General features: G+C 48.9%; 6 protein-coding genes across 6 annotated transcripts; 1 reads left to right on the top strand and 5 right to left on the bottom strand.

Annotated features, from left to right (window-relative positions):
• Positions 1-2,999: 2,999 nt before the first annotated feature.
• Positions 3,000-5,745, bottom strand: FTJAE_6351 (WSS1-like protein; the record flags this gene model as incomplete). The annotated part of the gene is made up of 6 exons (XM_037352954.1): positions 3,000-4,048; positions 4,104-4,294; positions 4,659-4,681; positions 4,845-5,323; positions 5,375-5,663; positions 5,713-5,745. The coding sequence occupies 6 exons, from the start codon at positions 5,743-5,745 to the stop codon at positions 3,000-3,002; spliced, it is 2,064 nt and encodes a 687-aa protein (XP_037206564.1).
• Positions 5,746-7,779: 2,034 nt separating this feature from the next.
• Positions 7,780-8,499, top strand: FTJAE_6350 (uncharacterized protein; the record flags this gene model as incomplete). Its single annotated transcript, XM_037352953.1, has 1 exon — positions 7,780-8,499. The coding sequence occupies one exon, from the start codon at positions 7,780-7,782 to the stop codon at positions 8,497-8,499; it is 720 nt and encodes a 239-aa protein (XP_037206563.1).
• Positions 8,500-8,889: 390 nt separating this feature from the next.
• Positions 8,890-12,256, bottom strand: FTJAE_6349 (tRNA(Met) cytidine acetyltransferase; the record flags this gene model as incomplete). The annotated part of the gene is made up of 4 exons (XM_037352951.1): positions 8,890-9,097; positions 9,150-11,939; positions 11,999-12,184; positions 12,240-12,256. 4 exons carry the CDS (start codon positions 12,254-12,256, stop codon positions 8,890-8,892), a joined length of 3,201 nt encoding a protein of 1,066 aa, XP_037206562.1.
• Positions 12,257-12,978: 722 nt separating this feature from the next.
• On the bottom strand, positions 12,979-14,039 carry FTJAE_6348 (DUF1713 domain protein; the record flags this gene model as incomplete). Its single annotated transcript, XM_037352950.1, has 2 exons — positions 12,979-13,658; positions 13,712-14,039. The coding sequence occupies 2 exons, from the start codon at positions 14,037-14,039 to the stop codon at positions 12,979-12,981; spliced, it is 1,008 nt and encodes a 335-aa protein (XP_037206561.1).
• Positions 14,040-14,986: 947 nt separating this feature from the next.
• FTJAE_6347 (SYM1) lies at positions 14,987-15,620 on the bottom strand (the record flags this gene model as incomplete). Its single annotated transcript, XM_037352949.1, has 3 exons — positions 14,987-15,333; positions 15,388-15,548; positions 15,601-15,620. 3 exons carry the CDS (start codon positions 15,618-15,620, stop codon positions 14,987-14,989), a joined length of 528 nt encoding a protein of 175 aa, XP_037206560.1.
• Positions 15,621-16,619: 999 nt separating this feature from the next.
• FTJAE_6346 (nucleosomal binding protein) lies at positions 16,620-17,451 on the bottom strand (the record flags this gene model as incomplete). The annotated part of the gene is made up of 2 exons (XM_037352948.1): positions 16,620-17,010; positions 17,060-17,451. The coding sequence occupies 2 exons, from the start codon at positions 17,449-17,451 to the stop codon at positions 16,620-16,622; spliced, it is 783 nt and encodes a 260-aa protein (XP_037206559.1).
• Between the last annotated feature and the right edge of the window lie 663 nt (positions 17,452-18,114).

Genomic DNA, 18,114 nt, shown 5'->3' with positions numbered 1-18,114 from the left:
AGTGGACGAACGAGACAGCTCAGCTGAAATGGAAGTGTGAACCGTAAAGCTGGAATAGAGATGACAGCTTTAGCAGGATGAGCTGGAAGCCCAGGCTTGAGGTGGAGAAGACCGGGCTTCTACAACAAAAGTCAGGGTTGAATCAGATGTTGATGCAGGAGAAGATACAGGCAATAGAAGAGAAAATAAAACATTCAAGGTTTTTCTTATGCAACAGCCTTGAAAGGAATAGGTATTGATTTTCACTCCATGGAAGCCGCGAAGGAAAGCAGTCGAACCGACACCCAAGGATAGGAAGGACCCTGAATTGACACACCTCCCGTCACCTTCCTCCTGGTGCCGGGGTACATGATAGGATAGGCAAGAGCTGGTACCACCACCAACACAATGAGCGAGCGACCGAGCGACGGACAAGCGGGCGGGGTCTCACAACCTTCAGCAGTGGAGGGTTCTTACGGGGGTCTAACGCCCTGTTGGTAGTCGCTTAGGTCCCCTCTCAGCGCCTCGTAGAGGGTCTGGGGGGGCAAGGAGTGCGGATCCTCTCCACTGAGAGGTGCTGTAGAGTGGGGCGGTTGAAGCCGTCTGCTCACCTAAGAGAGCGTCGCGGCGTCGTCCAGGGTCGGGATCGCCTCCACAGCCGGGCCCACTTCACCCTCCCTTGTTCTTGAAATGCCGATCGAGCATGAGAATGGCATGGCATGCATGGCTCCAGTCGCAAGCCCTGATTTCTGCGGTGAACAGTTCTTCAACGAAAGACCTTGTCTCGAAATGGGCACAGACTCGGTCGCTGAAGATTCCCTCGAGAACCTCGAAAAGCACAATAACATGCGACCGGGCGCCGCAATCTCAGAAATCGAATATCGCGTCTAAGAGAGCCCAGAATCGTGAACTAGCTCCCTTTAGCTCTGGCGTGTCAGTATAGAGCTGCTCATGCTCACCAACATGGGAGACCCCGGCTAGTCTGTTACAACTCGAGGTTAAGGAAGCACAGTACTGGACAGTACAACAAGCACATGCGAGTCCAATTGAAAACCAAGACCAACACAACAACCCAGCCTTATGCAGAGACGAGGCCGAATCAGACAAGATAACCTTAGCGAAGCCGATCGCGGTCACGGTCGCACAAAGCTCGATACTATGCGAGCACGTTTCTTTCATCGATCAACAAGCTTCAAACATGTGCCCTATGACCAATTCAGGCAAGAGAATTAAGGCGCCCTAATCTACAGTAAGAACAAGGGCCATCCCGTGGGAATGGATAGCCTCAATCCCAGCAACCACAGACAGCCCAGGGCAGGACAGAAACAGAAACAGACCACAGTTGAGTTGAAGGCCACGGAAGTCTATTGATCCGTGTCATCCGCCCAACTTTGGGGCTGCGGAACCACCAGAGTTGCCTTTCCACATCGGCTTCCTCCTCTGGAAATCCTGACCTCAGATTGGCCATATTGGAAATTTAAACATGATCCTGATCATCATCATGGGGATCTTTGAATTGACCGTTGCAACATGGCGTCTAACGAACACCCTCCTTCGCAGCCATCCAACTCATTCTCGCAGACCTACCCTATCACGGGACGAGTTGTTTGTCATCTGCCCACCATCAACAGCGGGAGCTCCTCGACGCTAGAGATTTTATAATCTAGGCACAATCAATCAATACCTTACGGGTACCCAATGGGACTATTTTCGACCATACTCAAAAGACTGAATCCTTCAAGGCATCACCGCCTCGTCGATATGTTTGTTGTCAACTGATCTGAATATGGGGATACGGGACCCTGGCGCACAACGCTTTGTTACAGTATGTACAACACTATCTCGCCTGATGTGGTTGCAGTTGCATTCGCATCCCCATCCACGCTGATGCTGGGCTTTGGACGAGTTTCCCCACTTCCAAGGGATGGATGTGCTGCACGACACAGGAGATCGCGGGAACGGACGAATGAGGTGTTGCGGCCTTTCAGGCACCACGCAGACACTTTCACTTTTTGCATTTCAATGTTGGGGACACAAAGATGGGTGACTTATTGAAACCGAGTCGTTCCGATTCCAACGGGTTTATAACTACTCATCAAGTTTCACTACTTGCCCTTGATCAGCTAGCTAGCCGGTGAGGGCAACAAATGTGCCTGTTTTAGCAACTGGGCTGGAATCTAGGTACTCTGTCAGCTGGCAGCTAAGCGGTTGTGTTACGATGAAATGCACAATTATCCTCCGACAGGTGCATTCCGGACAATTAGCTGCATGCTGCCGTCTATTTGTGGTTGTATCGAGTGGTCTGGCCTTTGAGTCTATCGGCATCTAGACCTTTTGGCCAAGCCCAGAATTGATTCCAGCATGAAAAACTCCGGTGTCATTTGCACATTCGCATTTCAAATCACCAATTTCCATTCACACAGGCAGGAGGATGCAAACACATCAATCTCTTGGCATGCCAGCTAAGCCCAAGCTGGAACCGCAAAGGCATCTCGCAGATGCATCCTAGTTATAGCATCTTCATGCTGGTTACCTAACAGTTATTGCTGCATCCTTCTGCTTGGCTGCTCCTCATCAGCCGCTTTAAGCGTAAGCACTTCTTTTTCCTCCATCTTTTGTTGTTTCACCCGAATGCCTCTGTCCCCCGCCCGGTTTCTGCTAGGGTCTAATTGTTACAAGCTCCGATGGCGTCCAAGCCCGCCTTGCAGATCATCTCCAGTTCCAATCGGCGCCTTTCCGAATACTGCAAAGTCTCATTAATATCATCTTTTTTTCCCTTGGGAATCTCAATAGGATCTTGGTTAAATTGGCCCCTGCGTCTTGGCCTCGCTCCAGAGGAAAAAAAACCCGCACTTGATATAGCTTGAGACTGTCGCAGACTTAATCCTTAAAGACCAAAAAGACCCAGTGTCGATGAAGTCATTGTTGATCGACAACCAAGACACGAGAAACAAGGGTTCAAGGCATTGATTTGCTCCAGTTCGTATTGTTGACCAACAGCAACTCAATTCTCGAACTAACTACCGTGAATTGCCCTTGATTTTCCCACATGTCGAACAAGTCCACCACTTCTTTTCCATCACCGTCCCACAAAAACTACATTCCCACATCTGCGGCTGCGGTCCCGACGATGCAGCTTCTTGACTTGTGACTCTTGGTCTTGAATTCCGCGATGTTGTCGCAGGCTTCTGCCGATCTCGTGGCGGACTCGAAGTCGTCAAGTCAATAACAGCAGGTTGCGATACTGGCGATCTGGATCGGCGGTTGTTCTTAACCTGTTGTGTCCCTGGACTCATCTCGGACCGCTCCATCCCACAAGCGTCACAACAGAGGTAGTTGGCAGGATTGTGCAGAGTACAGGTGCTGCATGTCCAACCTGGAGGCTCTCTAGGCCTATCCGAACTAGCACCAGGTCCCCTATGAGGGATTACTGATCCGCCTCCATTTCCAGTTGGATTGTCTGCCGTGGGAGCGATGTATGAATTGCCGTATTCGACAGATTTGTCTTCCTGCACTAGTTCCCACAGGGCTTGAGCTATGGCTGCATCGTTAGCCTCGTCTTCTTCGGCCTGGGTTCGAAAACCGTTCTTTGTGGCATTGTCTGAAATGTTGCGAATTTGAGTTTCGCTGAGGTTATCTGTGCCACATCCCTTGAGGATCCTGCTCCGTCGCTCGGCAGCATCCGCAATAACTCTCCGAATATCTTCACCTGGCCGAGGAGCAGAGCCCCCTAGACGTTTGCCTGATCCAGTACCGGGGCGAGCTCGTCGCTTCTCTGCAGCCTCTCGTGCTACTCGACGAGCTTCGAGAGGTGGTATTCTTGAGCCTCCAAGACGCCGCCCCTCTGAGAGGAAGCCTTCTCCAGTGTAGCCTTTAAGAACTAGACCCTCGTGCTCATCTCTGAGTTGATCCCAAAGAGCATGAAACTTGGCATCGTGAGGGCCATGGACTATGTGTGACAACTCGTGTAGCATTGTATCAACAACGCTTTCGATGGGCATAAACTGGTTCTTATCTCCGGCATGTCGCAAACGAAGACATATCTTGGCTCCTCGGTTGATATTGAGACCTATGAACTACATTTAATATCATAGATGACCTATAGAAGTTCATCTGGGACCTACCTAACAGATTCTGTTGTTCAGGATAGAACTCGGCCAACTCTCGGACTTTCCAGTTGCGCGCTCGCATTATAGGCTTCACAAGAGAAGCTACTTTCTTCAAGGTCTGCAGGGCATCGTTCGCTCTGGGAAGCTTGGCCAAGTGGCTATACGACAACACGAGGGCATCGTGTTCGGGCATGATGATGTCGTGCCTTTGTAGGGTAAGCTGTGGGTGGTTTCACGATCGATAGAGGTGTTTCAGTGCGATAGAGATGGAAGAAATGTCTTCATGAGCTAGGTATCATCTAGAATGCAATCTTGGTGTAATACAAAAGGATTCATCATATTTAGAGAGCAAATATTTTGGAGGAACTGCTGGAGGTCAATAGGCCACGTAAAGTTTGGGTGCCTTGGACTTCATTGCCCCTGGGGCAAGTGATTGTATGAGACTTGAACAATTCGCGGTTACATACGCTGACGCAAGTTGCCTAGAAATTTCCGAGCTTCAGTGACGTGACTGACTAATCACCACCACTTACATTCTTACAACCGGGCATCGTTCTAGAAGTTCCTCACCATGATGCACCGATATCGGTGTACTGTTAATGCCACTAAAAATGGTTCTATCATGATGCAGATGCTTTTCTATTTGACATTTCCCCATGCTACAGTTACTATCAGTCGTGGCTATTCAGGCTTCCTGGCCATGCCTCTGAGCCTCACATAATGTATCGTCTCCCCACCAGAAGGATTACGACAAACCTCCCTCAGCACCCCCACGCATTCTTGCACAGCTTCCTCCCTCTCCTTTTCATCTGAAATGGCATCTAAGAACTGACTTGCCATGAGTCTAATCCAGCCCTCAACACCCCCTTTGTCAGTTGGTGTTGGCCGCCACTCGCGCTCTGCCCGTTCAACAACGAAGCCTGCGTCTTGCATCGCCTTCGTGACCCAAGCTTGGTCAGGGAAGAACCATGGATCAGCTGCAAGGGCGGCTTTCATACCGATGCGGCGCCCTACAGCACTAAGAGCAGCAGTTCGCATTTCAGAAACGTTGCCGAAACCGCCCATCTCGAAGACGAATGAACCACCTGGGGCCAGTGAAGCGTAGACACCCTTGAAGAACTGAGCACGAGTATCTTCTGGGCGGAGAATCCAGTGCATGGCTGCATTGGAGAAAACCTTAGTGAAAGCTCCTTTTTGTAATTCTGGCCTGGAGACGAGCTGTGTAGCGTCCAAGACTACGAATGGTTAATGAAAAGAGACAAGTAATTAGGGTTGGTCGGCTTCACCATCAAAGGTAGACTTCTGAGAATCTTTGCACAGTTCTCTGGCAGCTTCAATCATGGAAGCTGAGCTATCAACGCCATGCATTGAACCGCTTCCTTGAGCCAAGATCTTTGCGAACTCGGCATTCAAGATGCCATCTAGATGATCAGTCTCAGGACCGTGGTTCAAGTTGGGACTCAAGTACATACCTCCACATCCGATATCAAGAAGGACATCATCTTTCTGTAAATCAAGCCATTGAACAACTTTTGTTGCAAGCTTGGGGACAAAAGAAGCCGAGTGCTGATAAGCCTGGATTTGGTGTAAGTGTAAGGCTCCTTCAACGACAAAGTATACGCACGTTGGCAGACCATCTATCTTTCTGTTCGGCCATCTTTGCGATTGGGAAGTATATGAATTGATGAATGAATGAATGCAATAGAATAAAATAGAGAGGATTTACTGCCTCTTTATACCTGGATTGCTTACATGGGAATGATCATGAACGCCGCCGACGGTGCCGGAGCTACCGCCGAGATCGGAGCACTCAAGGTTGGAACCCCAAGAACGTGCATGATAATCGGATATAGAAGTCGAGGGATTGGTGCTGCGCCTTTGCGGACTTGGGCACGGAAACTGTGTCTTTTATTTATTATTCGATGACTATACAAGGCTTTGTTAGAAAACGTGGATTCCAATCCTACTAGTATATAGCATGATCCGAGTTGGACTCGAAAGTCTCATGAGATACAAATACCATTTTCCTTCTCCATGTTAGATACCCCGCGGTGGGGTTGCATTGATGGCCTGTCACTTACACGGTTGTGTTTCATTGAGACAAAGGCGTACATCAAAAGTACTACGCTGTGCCGACTGTGTCCTATCAGGTCATGTCTGTGAACTGATGCATACCACGTCGGAAAACCAAAAAAAGACCCTGCTGAAGAAGAAGAAAGGTTGTTGGTGGACATGTCTCTGAATCCAGAGAATGTCGACATCGGCCATTCTGATAGTTCTCTTCGTCTTTCTTCTGTCCCTATCAGCCAGCCTTTTCTCCTCTGATCATAGTATGAGTTACTCTCTGGGGCAAGCAAGAAGACTTGGAACCTGTAGCCTGAATGATGAAAAGACTTGGGGAAATTTAGTATATCATCCAATCACTGTTCATCCCACAGACTGGATCATATTAGTCTGCCATTGTGATGGGGGCGAACAACCCATGAACATCTCTTGTTCACAAAGGTATTTCGTCTACAAGTTCCATCCAACACAGACAATTTCAGATCCATTCATCCTACAGCACATTGATATTATCGAAGAATTCGATAACCTGGTAAATTCAGAGTCCCTCGCAGAAAAGAGGAGAAGAAGAAGAAAAGAAGAACATAGATCATCATGTGTCGCGAACACGTCGCTTTATGCCCCAAATGTTGGGGCCACGGTTACCTTCGAATGGAAGCATTGCAAAACTTATATTAACACATATGTAGAAGCAGTTCGGAGTTACAGTGGCCATCTGATCCATCCTGTCGCATACTTTGTGTCTCACGATCTTGGAGTCGCCCAGGAGGTTTGTGGCTCACTGACACCAGAGGCTTGCCCGAGCGAAAGCTGCCCCAGCAAGACACCAGTTAGGAGCAGAGAGAGCTCCAACAGTCGAGCTTTATGAGACAAAACCAAGATACGAGTAAAGTAAAAGGAGTATGTCTATTGGACATGTGATCTGTACTCACCTTCAAATCGCTGTTGAGCTTCTCGGTCTATCACATACGACCACAGCTCGTGGAGAATACGGGGTCCCGTCCGCTCCCCCAGAGTCAAGCCGCGAAGCGCCGGATTAGTAGTTGGGTCGGTGACGACCAGCGAATACCTGGTGTTGTATGTTTTATTTTGCTGATCCGTGATCTTTTTGGCGGTTGAAGCTGTACCGTGGTAGTTAGATTTGTTGTCTTGAGTCAGTCGCCCATCATCGACAGGTACTCACAAATAATAGATACTCTGGAACAATAAACACTTAGAAATATTATTTGATCCCGTAGACAACTTGTCACTTTTACATGCTTTGATTTAAATCGAAACCTGTTCCATTGTACACAGTCCAGCCATGGATAGGAGCCAGTGACTTCATGTTCACCAGCGAATCACGTCTTTGTCCTCATATGGTAACTCGCTGCCACTGCCACTGCTACTAATTGTTCAGTGTGCCACTGTCTGCTAAAGTCTCAGCTGTTCACTTTGAAGTGTTCGTTGTCAAACAGTTAGCTCTCTTCTCTCCCAGAATGCCAGTTCCCAAACCCTTCCCCTTACCCTTCGAAGCCCTTCCTTACACATGCCCTTCAGGAATCAACGACTGTCCATACCTGAAGCACAGTTGTCACCGCAATAATCCAGCACGATCTCCTATAAACCACAGAAACCTTCACCAAACATGTGCCAAGAGATCGTCCAACAATGCTGCCATTGTGGTGACAATATTGGTGTCTATATCGCGCCTTGTCATAGCTGGTACTTCGACGCACAAGTGGCTCACCGCGAGCGACGACCTATCTTGCCAGCATGGGACTGCCAGTATCGTATCAAACAGTTCCAGCCTATGCTCACAGGCTGTCCCAATAACGACACCTGCCTCTCGTGGTTTGGAAACATCGTCCCGCGTTTTGGCAACGTCCAGAATGAGAGCCCCGAGATCCGTTTGTTCCGTGAATATGTCGCTCATGAGAAGTTGGAGGAATGGGAGGATCAGTTCGCTCGTGAGTATTTCCAGAAGAAGCCCATTCCTCCTCGCAAGAAGCCCGAGGGTTTTATGTCCTTGATTCGCCAAGATATGATGGGAGACCTTGAATCTGTCACGTCTTTCGACAGTCTCGAGTCTGCAGACGACGGAGAAGGGGGTTTCCAACATGGCAATGAAGATAGTTATGACGCTGAAAGCGAGGGCTCAACTCAAGAAAGCGAGATTTTCAACGATGCCGCCAACAACGAGACCGCTGAGGTTGACCCCGAAGATTTGTTCTACGGTGATGTCCCCGACCGTAAACATGTTGTTGAACCCAAACCCAGCCGAGCATATAAAGAGCCGGCCGTCTCTATTATGAGCTTGTTCTTTTCTATGATGGACCTGGGACGTGATGGTGATTTTGTTGAATAAAAGGAGTTTCTGGGAACGACATTTGGTTATACTTCAGCAGGATAGACTTGAGCTTCCCTGGTGGAAGAATCAAGGTACTCAGCTTGCAAAGATGTAGAGTATTTGGCCTTTTGGTGATAAGACTATAGACCTTTGTAACTGTAGCACAGCAACAAATTGATACCCCTGATTTATACACAGATATCATTGCTTGAGTGAAAGTATTTGTGATGCAAGCTACCTTTTGACTTATGTAAAGCCTGAGTGACATCCTTGCTCAAACCATCAACAATCCTCCTGAGTCGATAAAATGTAATCATATTGAACAGTATATTGATTAAACACGTCTGTCTATCGAAGAAAACGCCGTTCCATGTGCCAAACCTAACTTTAGGATATTCTTCGTCGCTCTCACGCCGACTTTTTCACACGCTTGCTCTTCTTTTTCTTCTCGCCAAATGCCTCTTCATAGACCTCAGCAGCTGTCTGGCCGCCGGCCTTTCTCTTTTGCTTGGCTGACTTTACGCTGACCACGGGGTTTGACTTGCCCTGCTTTGTCGCACTCAGTACCTGTTTTTCCGCCTCTTCCCAAGCAGGAGTATCTCCCTCAATCTCATATCTATTCTTTGTTAGCAGATGTCCTTGCATGTGTATATCTGAATGAAACTTACTGGTCAAGTGGTAAAGAGTCAATGAGCTCTCTTTGCTTCTTCTTGAGCTCCCTCATTGCTTCATCACCACCCTCCTCAAGTTCGTCGTCCAATGTTGTAGCCAGAGGAACGTAACGTTCGTCGACGATCTCATCGTCATGTGCGCCACTAGCATTCTCGCGGCTCACACCCAGACGCTCGACCTGGGGAAGTTCTGCGCCAACAGCTTCGGAGACGAGACCGGCGAAGTGTTTAGTGATCTTTCGCATCATCTTAATGAACATGGCGAGGGCTTGAGAAGTGGACATATTGAGCTCCAGGGCAACGGCATCGATATCTTTGCGCTGTAGACCAAGAGCCAGCATGACGGCCTGCTGGACTCCTGATAGAGTAACGTCTCCCTTGATGCGTCCTGTGAAATAGAGGTGGGCAATGGTTGGAACAAGATCGAGAACAACGTGGTAGTCAAGCATGTTGTTGGCATATGATTCGAGTCGCTTCAGGTCGAAAGGGCTCATATAGATATCAAGATCAGCCTTGGTCAATGGTTGAACCTCAACTGAGTCCAGCTGCGCTCCCAACTTGGCGGCCTCATCGATGCTAAGGGCAGTGATGGGAGTGAACGTGCGGAACTGGTAAGACAGGAGGGACAGGAAACGCTTCTGGAAATCTCTGGAGAAAGCCCCGAGCCAGCTTCGGTCCTCACTGTTCTCAAGCGGTCGCAGCATGACACAGGTATGCTCGCCAGTCAGATCATTGGCAGTCTGCCTTAAGTAGACGGGAGCGAAGGAGGCCTTCTTCCAGAATTTGTGAAGAGGCTGGGTCAATCCGTAGCTAACACCGACATAGTCGAGTCGCTCGGGTTTCTTTTCTGACAGCTTGGCGAACAAGGGAGGCATCTTGTTAATATCCCGAACCTTGATGTCGTCGTCGAGCAAGTTGGCGTTGGCGAGCTCAGCATCAGTAACTCGAGTCATTGTCTCCTCCATAACCTGATCCTCGTCCTCAGACAGATTGGCGAAGCGCCCCTCGTAATAGTCAACGAGCAGTTCCAAAGCCTTGGAACCGTATCCCATTGAAACATACTCAGGGTTTGTGGCAATACGAACAACTCGAGCACCAGATAGGGAAGCGAATTCCTCATCTTGGAACTGCTGGCTGACAAGCCAAGGAATGAGATCACCAGATGGTCGCTGTCCTCTGCTCAGACTGTTAAGGACGCTCTGTCTGCTGATCTTTCCCTCCAACGAAACCTGAATCACACAGAGAGGTTCGGGTAGTCTGGCGCTGTCCTCAGAAACAGGAGGAACAAGGACGAAAAGCTCGTGTGCTGGAGCATCACTCATAAGTTGAAGGTCGTCTGGCGAGTTCTTGTAGTGACTAGCTACGTACAGCGCAACCATTTGCTGAAGGAACTTCTCGGACACAGGGTGGAAAGAGAATAAAGTATCTCGGTTGACGTTCAAGAGCTGACATTGTGTAGGGTCGGGGCATCCGTTGATATTCGACTTGGCCTTGGGCAGAGTCGCGTCGAGGCAGAGAACCGTGTTGAGCCACTTCTCGACAGCATCTCCCTGGGCATATCGAATAGGCTCAGACAATGTGATCTCTCGCAGCTTGCGTCCCGCCTGGAACTCCTCAGTTTTTGAGGTCTTGCCAGTTGATCGATCAGTGATCTCCATGCCCTCGCCAGCTGTGGAAGCAGTGCGCGACTGGTCTCGCAACTGTTTGATGAGCTTGAGAGAAAGGGATCGACCTGTACCCTCATAACCGTTGATGGTAGAGGCCATGAAGACAAGATAAGGACCCATAAGCTTCTTCACAAGGGGCAGAGGAATAGCCGCAGCCTCATCAATAACCACCAACTCGGCCTGCCCTAACACGTGTGCATCGTGAGGTCGAATGTACTGAATAGTCTGTCTGTGTTGTCGGTGAATGTTGACTCGAACAATGGCCTTGTTGAAGTCGGGGTTTGTACTCTGAATAATAGAGTAATCGGCGTGATCAGCATAGCCCAACTCGTCAAAACCCTTGAAGACAAACTCAAACAGAGTCTTCAAGTTCTCAGGCGAAGGGGAGGTAATGAAAATGTTACTGTATCCATACGCAACTGCAGCTGCGACAGCGACACCCATAGCCGCAGACTTTCCGCGACCACGAGCAGCAGTAAGAGTAACTGTGCTCCTTAGGGTTTTCTCAGCGATGGCATCTGTGAATGTGATAAGAGCCTTGGCCTGGTCCACAGTCTTGGCGAGAGAAATAAGAGGTCCTACGGGCTGTCGTCCCTCGTTCTGCTCCTTCATGGCCTCAAGCTCAATTTGCGACTCTGTCTTGGGATTGTCGAGATCCGGAGGAGGAAGCTTCTTCACACCCTTTCCACCTGAGATAGGGAGAACGTTCATCTCATCATCAATAACCAAGCAAGAGTTGCAGCTTCCCAGAGAGAGAATGAATCGCTCGTTGAAACGTGCCACTACATCGTCGTGGGCCTCTGTCCTATAACGTGAGTGGACATCCATTGACAGGCTGTAAAGCTGCTTCAAACTGTTCATGCCCTTGAGGAGCAAAACAACCAAGCCACCACCCTCGACAGTTTCGATCGTCCGGGCGAGAATATTTGGGGTAATAGCCTCGAAGTCCTGGAGAATACACATGCCGAAGGTCTGACCTAGGATCTTGTCGGTCTCCTTATAGTAGGTATATCGGATGTTGTGTAGCGATACGAACAGCTCGAAGGGGTCCTCGGTATTGGCTTCTCGAATTCCTCTCTTGATTTCCTTCTTGATCTTTTGCTCGCGCTTCTTTCGGTGACTGGAAAGCTTGGGTTAGCTGCGTCGCATCGAGAGAAGAGATAGTCAAGATCTACTAACCTGGTGAAGCCCAAGAGCTTGTTCTTGTAAGCCCAGAGAACTGATTTGTTCTGCTTGATATCGAACTGGGACATGATATAATGCAGGCGCACGATCACGTCCTTCGACCTGTCTCCCACCACGACGAAGAAGCTTCTCTTCTTTTCTTGCAGGCCATTTTGAATGAGCGCTGGAATGCGCGAGTCACTATAACGATGTCAGTTGAGGGGATTCAGAGCCATATAGTAGCATCAAAACTTACACCGCCTTGCGCTGCATCTTTTCAGATTCTTATTCAGATCAATTGTTCTGAAAATACGCTGGCGCAAATGCGATCTCGTTTTCGAGGTGGGACCCAGCGTCTCAAAAATCCAAAATTTTGGCGGTCGATAAGTTTCTGCCGGGCGGTGAACTTCGGTCAGATACTTTGGAGTGGGCCTCCACCGAACCTACCTAGCCTCAGTCACCGAGAGAACTCCAGAGGTTGAATATAGTGGCGCTTAGTGTTTAAGAGATTGTTTATAGCCTGAGGAACGTGAATAAAAATACCTTGGCCACTGCTGGATACTTTGTAACTCACAAGATGCTTCTTTGACCCACTGGAGGCTTTCGATATGAGCTATAGACTCTTACCGCATCACCAACACTAAGTCATGACGCATGAGCTTTTAATATCAAATAGACGTCACTTGAACCAAAACTATGACTGAGGACCAACAGGTGAATTGTACAGCTATTTATACATGATTCGTGTATCTGAGACTGAGGTCACCACGGAAGATATCTCAACTCATTTGAAAATGATGATTGTTACCTGCGCGAGTCTATGGAAACATAAGAAAAGCCTCAAAGCGCAATGCCACAGCCCACACTCAATGTAAGAGATCTTCTTCTTCAATGCCCAGACACCACGAATGAAAAATGTCCTTCGATATGCCCCGTATGCGAGAGATCAAAAAGAGGAACATGACTCGAACAACCAGGTAAATATGTACATACGTCTAAGTTCGATCCAACTTGCGGCGCAGGACTCGCGTCCTCTTCATAAGTTTCTTGTACTTCTTCTTCTTCATCCTGAGCTTTCGTTGTCGCTTCACGCTGATGGCGTGCATGTCTCGGCGGCCCTGGGCCTCGTCGAACTTGAGCTGGCGAAGAGCCAGACGCTCAAGGAAACTTCGCGGTTGGTTGTCCTGCACAATCTGAGGGCTGTGGGCCATGATGCGGACTTGACCATCAGGATCGATGGACTCCTCGATGGTGAAAAGAGCCTTGTACATCCGGTGTTGGGGAACGTCTTCGGCAGCTTCGATGTCGGCAACGGCACTATCTGCCTGACCAGCAGCCTGAGGTTGAGGCAGAGGTGGAGGCCGGAAAGGCAGGAATTCACCTGACATGGTGTCGATTTGGAGGTACATGCTGGACTCGGTACCATCGGGGTTCTTGATATCAACCTTGTGCATTCCTTCCTGGCCCTCGTGTCCTCCACCAATGGTCATCTGAGCCATAGGCCCTTCCAACTGTTCGATAGCGCTGGAGAGAGTGGAATCTGTATCGGCCATCTTATTGCTTCTGGTTCGGGAGGCAAAGATGGAGGCGAAGTGCTCATCGGAAACCGCTCGGGGTATGGTCTGAGTAACCGAGATGGGCCTGTGTAGTGAGAAGAAACTTGATAGTCCCAGAGCTGCGACAATTAGCAACGGTCCCCCTAGAAGCGATGTGTATCCAAAGCTTTACCTTCTTGTGACATGTGATGCGTGTTGGGAACGCTTGGCAACTTTCTCATTGAAGCCGCTCGATCGGAAGCATCCTTGCTGCTCTTTCGCTTTCGCTTCTCATTGCCAGACTTGGGTGATGTAGCAGCAGGCACCGACTGGCCAGCCGAGATCTCGTTGGCGCCATTATCGGACTTCGAGGGTTTTGAAGAAGAACATCGTCGCTGCTGATTTCGAACAAAGACGGGAGTGGTCTTTGAAGTGGCTGAGGCGAGGACGGAAACGACACCGGTCTGAGGGGTCGAGGAGACGGCTGAGGAGACGACTCGGCGCATAGAAGAAGGCAACATGATGTGTTACCAGGCGCAGAGGAGCCGCTGCGTGAGAGAGAGGAGGGGAGGGCTGTTTCGAGGGTCAGGATGAGTTCCTGATGTTGTTCGGTTCTATCTACAAAACCCGGATTTGGCCGCTTGGGAAAAGGCTGCGCTGCGATGGGCCAACGTTGTGACGCTAACTATTTGTGGCCTAAGGCAGCGATAACGGCTTTGATGAGTTGAGGACATAAAAAGCGTCACATTCAAAGATTGGGCAGAGAGACAAAGTAAAAAGAATATGTAGAATATGTATCTCGGCGATTGTCCAGGCTCTTCATTGTACCAGGTATATGGTCATCTTTCTTCTACTCTCGTTTTGGCTAAGTAAATCACTCATGTGACCGGGTCAAGCCAGCTCATGAGATGTTCATGATCCATTTTGTACATACCGTGTTTTTGTCAACCAGCCTATCACTGTCCTAAACATGGAACATACCCCAACCAATGCACCCAGTTTCATCACGGGGCTTCTCCGTAGTTTCGACAGGGCAGCGTCTACGGAGTATAATGACTCAAAATGGCGGAAACCGAAGAGCTACAGCGGCTATCATGGCCTTAACCCCTCTGAGTTCGATCAACTTCCGATGGACACCTCGGAGATCGATTCCCGCTTTCTCATGAGACTTGGCAGCCCACCTCGTGCTCAGAAGATAACTCGAATGAGACCCCATGTTTATCATGGAAGCCAAACAGCTATACGGCTTGAGTGGCTTATTATACAGGGGTTCAATGTATATCGAAACATGATACAGATCCTGTGAAATTGCTGTTTATTTTCCATTCCTCGTCACCATATACTCCCCGACCCATGGAACAAATCCAGATGATTCTCAAAAAGAATATCAGTCCATCGTGAATACAGAAACGCTTCTATATCTATGTGAAAAGAACCGGCAGGCAATCTGCGAAGCATGGGGTGTATCTCACTGGGAGTTCACCCAGCTCAGGTAGGAGTTCCAGCCAATCGCTATGATATTGGCAAAGAACAGACGGTATTGCAAGGGAATGAGGGAGAAGTTGATGACCTGGACGGCAGGCCAGAGCATCCAGTTGGCCTTCAGGGCTGGCCACCAAGCCTTGTCGATTCGTTCCTTTGCACTCTTCCCCTCCATCGTGGCCATGCTGCCAAGGAACACACCTATCATGACAGGTGCAAAACCAAGCTGATCGCAGGCGACTCGACTGAGAACCTCAGCCTTCTTGTTCCCTGGCACGTTCACCCTGCGTGCGAGGAAAGCGAACCATGTTGTAGCAACCGGGCCGAACACAACTGCAAAATGTCAACGATTGCCGAGCTGTCGGTGTTGAGATTGTAGGAACTCACAGCCACCGTAGAGAGCCATTCGACCTGTTCGGACAAGATCATGCTTCTCGACACCTTTCTTCTCAACGAGCTGCTGAGCTGTGACATCGCCTGTAGCAAAGAGAAATGCAGTGGTAACGCTCTGAGTGAGCAGCGGACGCGCAGCCAATCTGGCGTTGTACCTAGTCTTATATGAGTATGGAGTTCCTATTTGACAGAGTCTCTCCGACTAACCAACGAATGAAAGAAGCCATGGCTGCTTTCAAGAACTGGCTTGGACGGAGTCGAAGTTTAATAGTCCCCAGGAATAAAGATCCTCGAAAGCCGGGATGTTGGTAACAAGCCACAACGGAGAGGCGAAGATAGTGGGTGTTTGATTTGGGCGAGTCGAGCTAGGAGAACAGTTGGTTGTATAAAAAGAAGAAAAGGTTCGGGGAGTGAGAAATGAAAGCAAATTTCTTATAAAAATTGGGTTTCATAAACAAAGCAGAGAAACTTAATGCTATGCACATGCACGTTAAAATTACAGCTTCAGATTCAAGAGAAGGTATTCGAAGCTGTAGTGGGCATGACGTAGCCTTAGCAAATGCGCCGTTATAGAGGTTGGCTCGTGGTATTTAGCCTCAAACTCACAACCACCATCAGAAGCTCGACCGCGACCTGCCTGGGGCTCCAGACTTTTTGTGTCCCACTGCGGGAGCTGGCGATCTTCTAGGGGCACGCTCCGATAAGAACGCAGTGGGGGTTACATGCACACCGATAGCTGATTGTGGAATGATGTCTCGTAATTTATCGCTATAACGGTATATATATGCATGGGCTTGCGATCCCGCAATGACAGGAAATGCGGAGCTGCCAGTTGAGGTCAAGGTTACCCCAAGAAGCTAGGATATAGCCTGGAGAAAGATGCTTGATATGATGAATGAAGTTCCATTTGAGTTATCGCTGATTGGTGTCAGAGAGTTTGAGGGCTTAGAGCTACAGTGGAGAATGCACTTGGATATATCACAGGTCTGTATACGACAACACTGCCCGACGAGTCTGTGGTCTGCACAAAGGCCGAATCTAGGGCCCTCATTGACAGTCAAAATGTCTTAGTATTGCTAATTACACTTGATAAAAGGTGTTCAACTAATGTTGGTCACTAGTATCGCTGCGATACGGTGTCGTTCAGCTAATACCACAACTCCAGTCTTCTCATCTGACCCAGCTGATCCATCCCAGTCTCTCAAGAATATTCCACCTTCCATTCATCATGAGGCGCTCCATGGAGACGCAGGTTCATCTCGTGACGGAGGGGTATTGGTCCTATTCCTACGGTTGTTCTTCTTCCTGACATCAACAACCTCCGGTTGCGCCTCTGCCTCCTGCGCTGCACTCTCAGCACGCTGTAGCGTCTCTTCGGTCTCGTCATCGTGATATCTGTTTTCTTCATCCACGAATAAGGCCGAATAATCTCCATCTCGTCGTTCTCGTAGACGATCAAGCCATGGTAGCTCTGGGAAATCTGGGCGAAGTCGACGGTCACAGTGTGGGCAGTCAGGAGGTAGAGTGCGCCAAGCGAGCCATTGTACGATACTATGGACAGCAAGACCCGTATAGAATGACTCTAGAGCGATAAAAAGATGAATGATACTGATGTAGCTGTTAGTTTGTACGCAAAGCAATGTACTTCTTAATGGGGGACTCTGACAAGTTGACGAGAAGGGGAATAGTGGCATAAGCTGCCAGCATACTCAACGACGCCAATTGGTCATTCGAAATCCATGTGAAGACCAGCACAATCATACAAGCTGCCGCTAGTACCACATCAAAAGCAAAGGCCATCACAGGATGTGAGAGCTTTTGCGCAAGTCCATCGTCTCGTTCTCGTCGGCGGAGGAGGAACAAGCTTCCACCAGAAGAAAATGCAAGCGGAACAAGACCGACGGCAGGAGCTGCATCGTTTGACAGAACCCCGTGAGCAATACAGAGGGGAAATGCGGGGAGAAATGAGGCGATCGCGACTAAGCGAAGCGTCCTGTGCGAAGCAGGCGGCTGGTGGTGAGCCGTGGAATCGGCCTCTGAAGGGGTGTCACTGGGCATTTTAAAATGATTTATGATGAACAAAGAGACTCAGCTGCAAAAGGAGAGTTGAGCCAAATTGCTCTTGCAAGAAGATGAATTATCTCTGTAGTAGTATTTGCAAAGCGGCAGGAAGGGACTCGTGATTAGACCCTTGTAAGTGAGGCCTGGCACTATCAGGTGGCCTGACCAATGGTGAAAGGACAAAAGATAGCATAGCTGCTTCAGCGTAGCAATTGGTTCCTCCGAGCCTAAATGTCGGAGGCTTCAAGGTATTGTTATGCAAGGACAAGAAAATAGTATTGTCAAGAGATTTATTGCTGTAGATCTTCCTCGTCATCTTGGAAAACGGACGACTTACTATCAATACGCATTGGGGCTTTATGACACCTAGCAGTGCCGACTTCTAGTTACTATTCACTTTTCCAGGAGGAATAATAAGATTTAATGATAAATCATTGCTATCATTACGGCATTGCTGTGCACTTCCAAACAACATAAACATCATACAACTCAGCAACCCCTCCAACTGTCCAGCCGTATCATCGATGAATCCCTGGTTTTAACCACCCCTAAGCCCTAACATCCCGTCTGAAAACGAGTACAAGCAAATAAGAGATACCCCCAAAACGCCTATAGAGAACCCTATGTATATAGCACTCTCCTTAGGTATCATGCTTCCCC

The sequence above is a fragment of the Fusarium tjaetaba genome (assembly GCF_013396195.1).
Source record: "Fusarium tjaetaba strain NRRL 66243 chromosome Unknown NRRL66243_c0000123, whole genome shotgun sequence".
Lineage (NCBI taxonomy): Eukaryota > Fungi > Ascomycota > Sordariomycetes > Hypocreales > Nectriaceae > Fusarium > Fusarium tjaetaba.
Note: the sequence above shows the minus strand (reverse complement) of the source record. Positions and strands in the feature narration are given on the sequence as shown.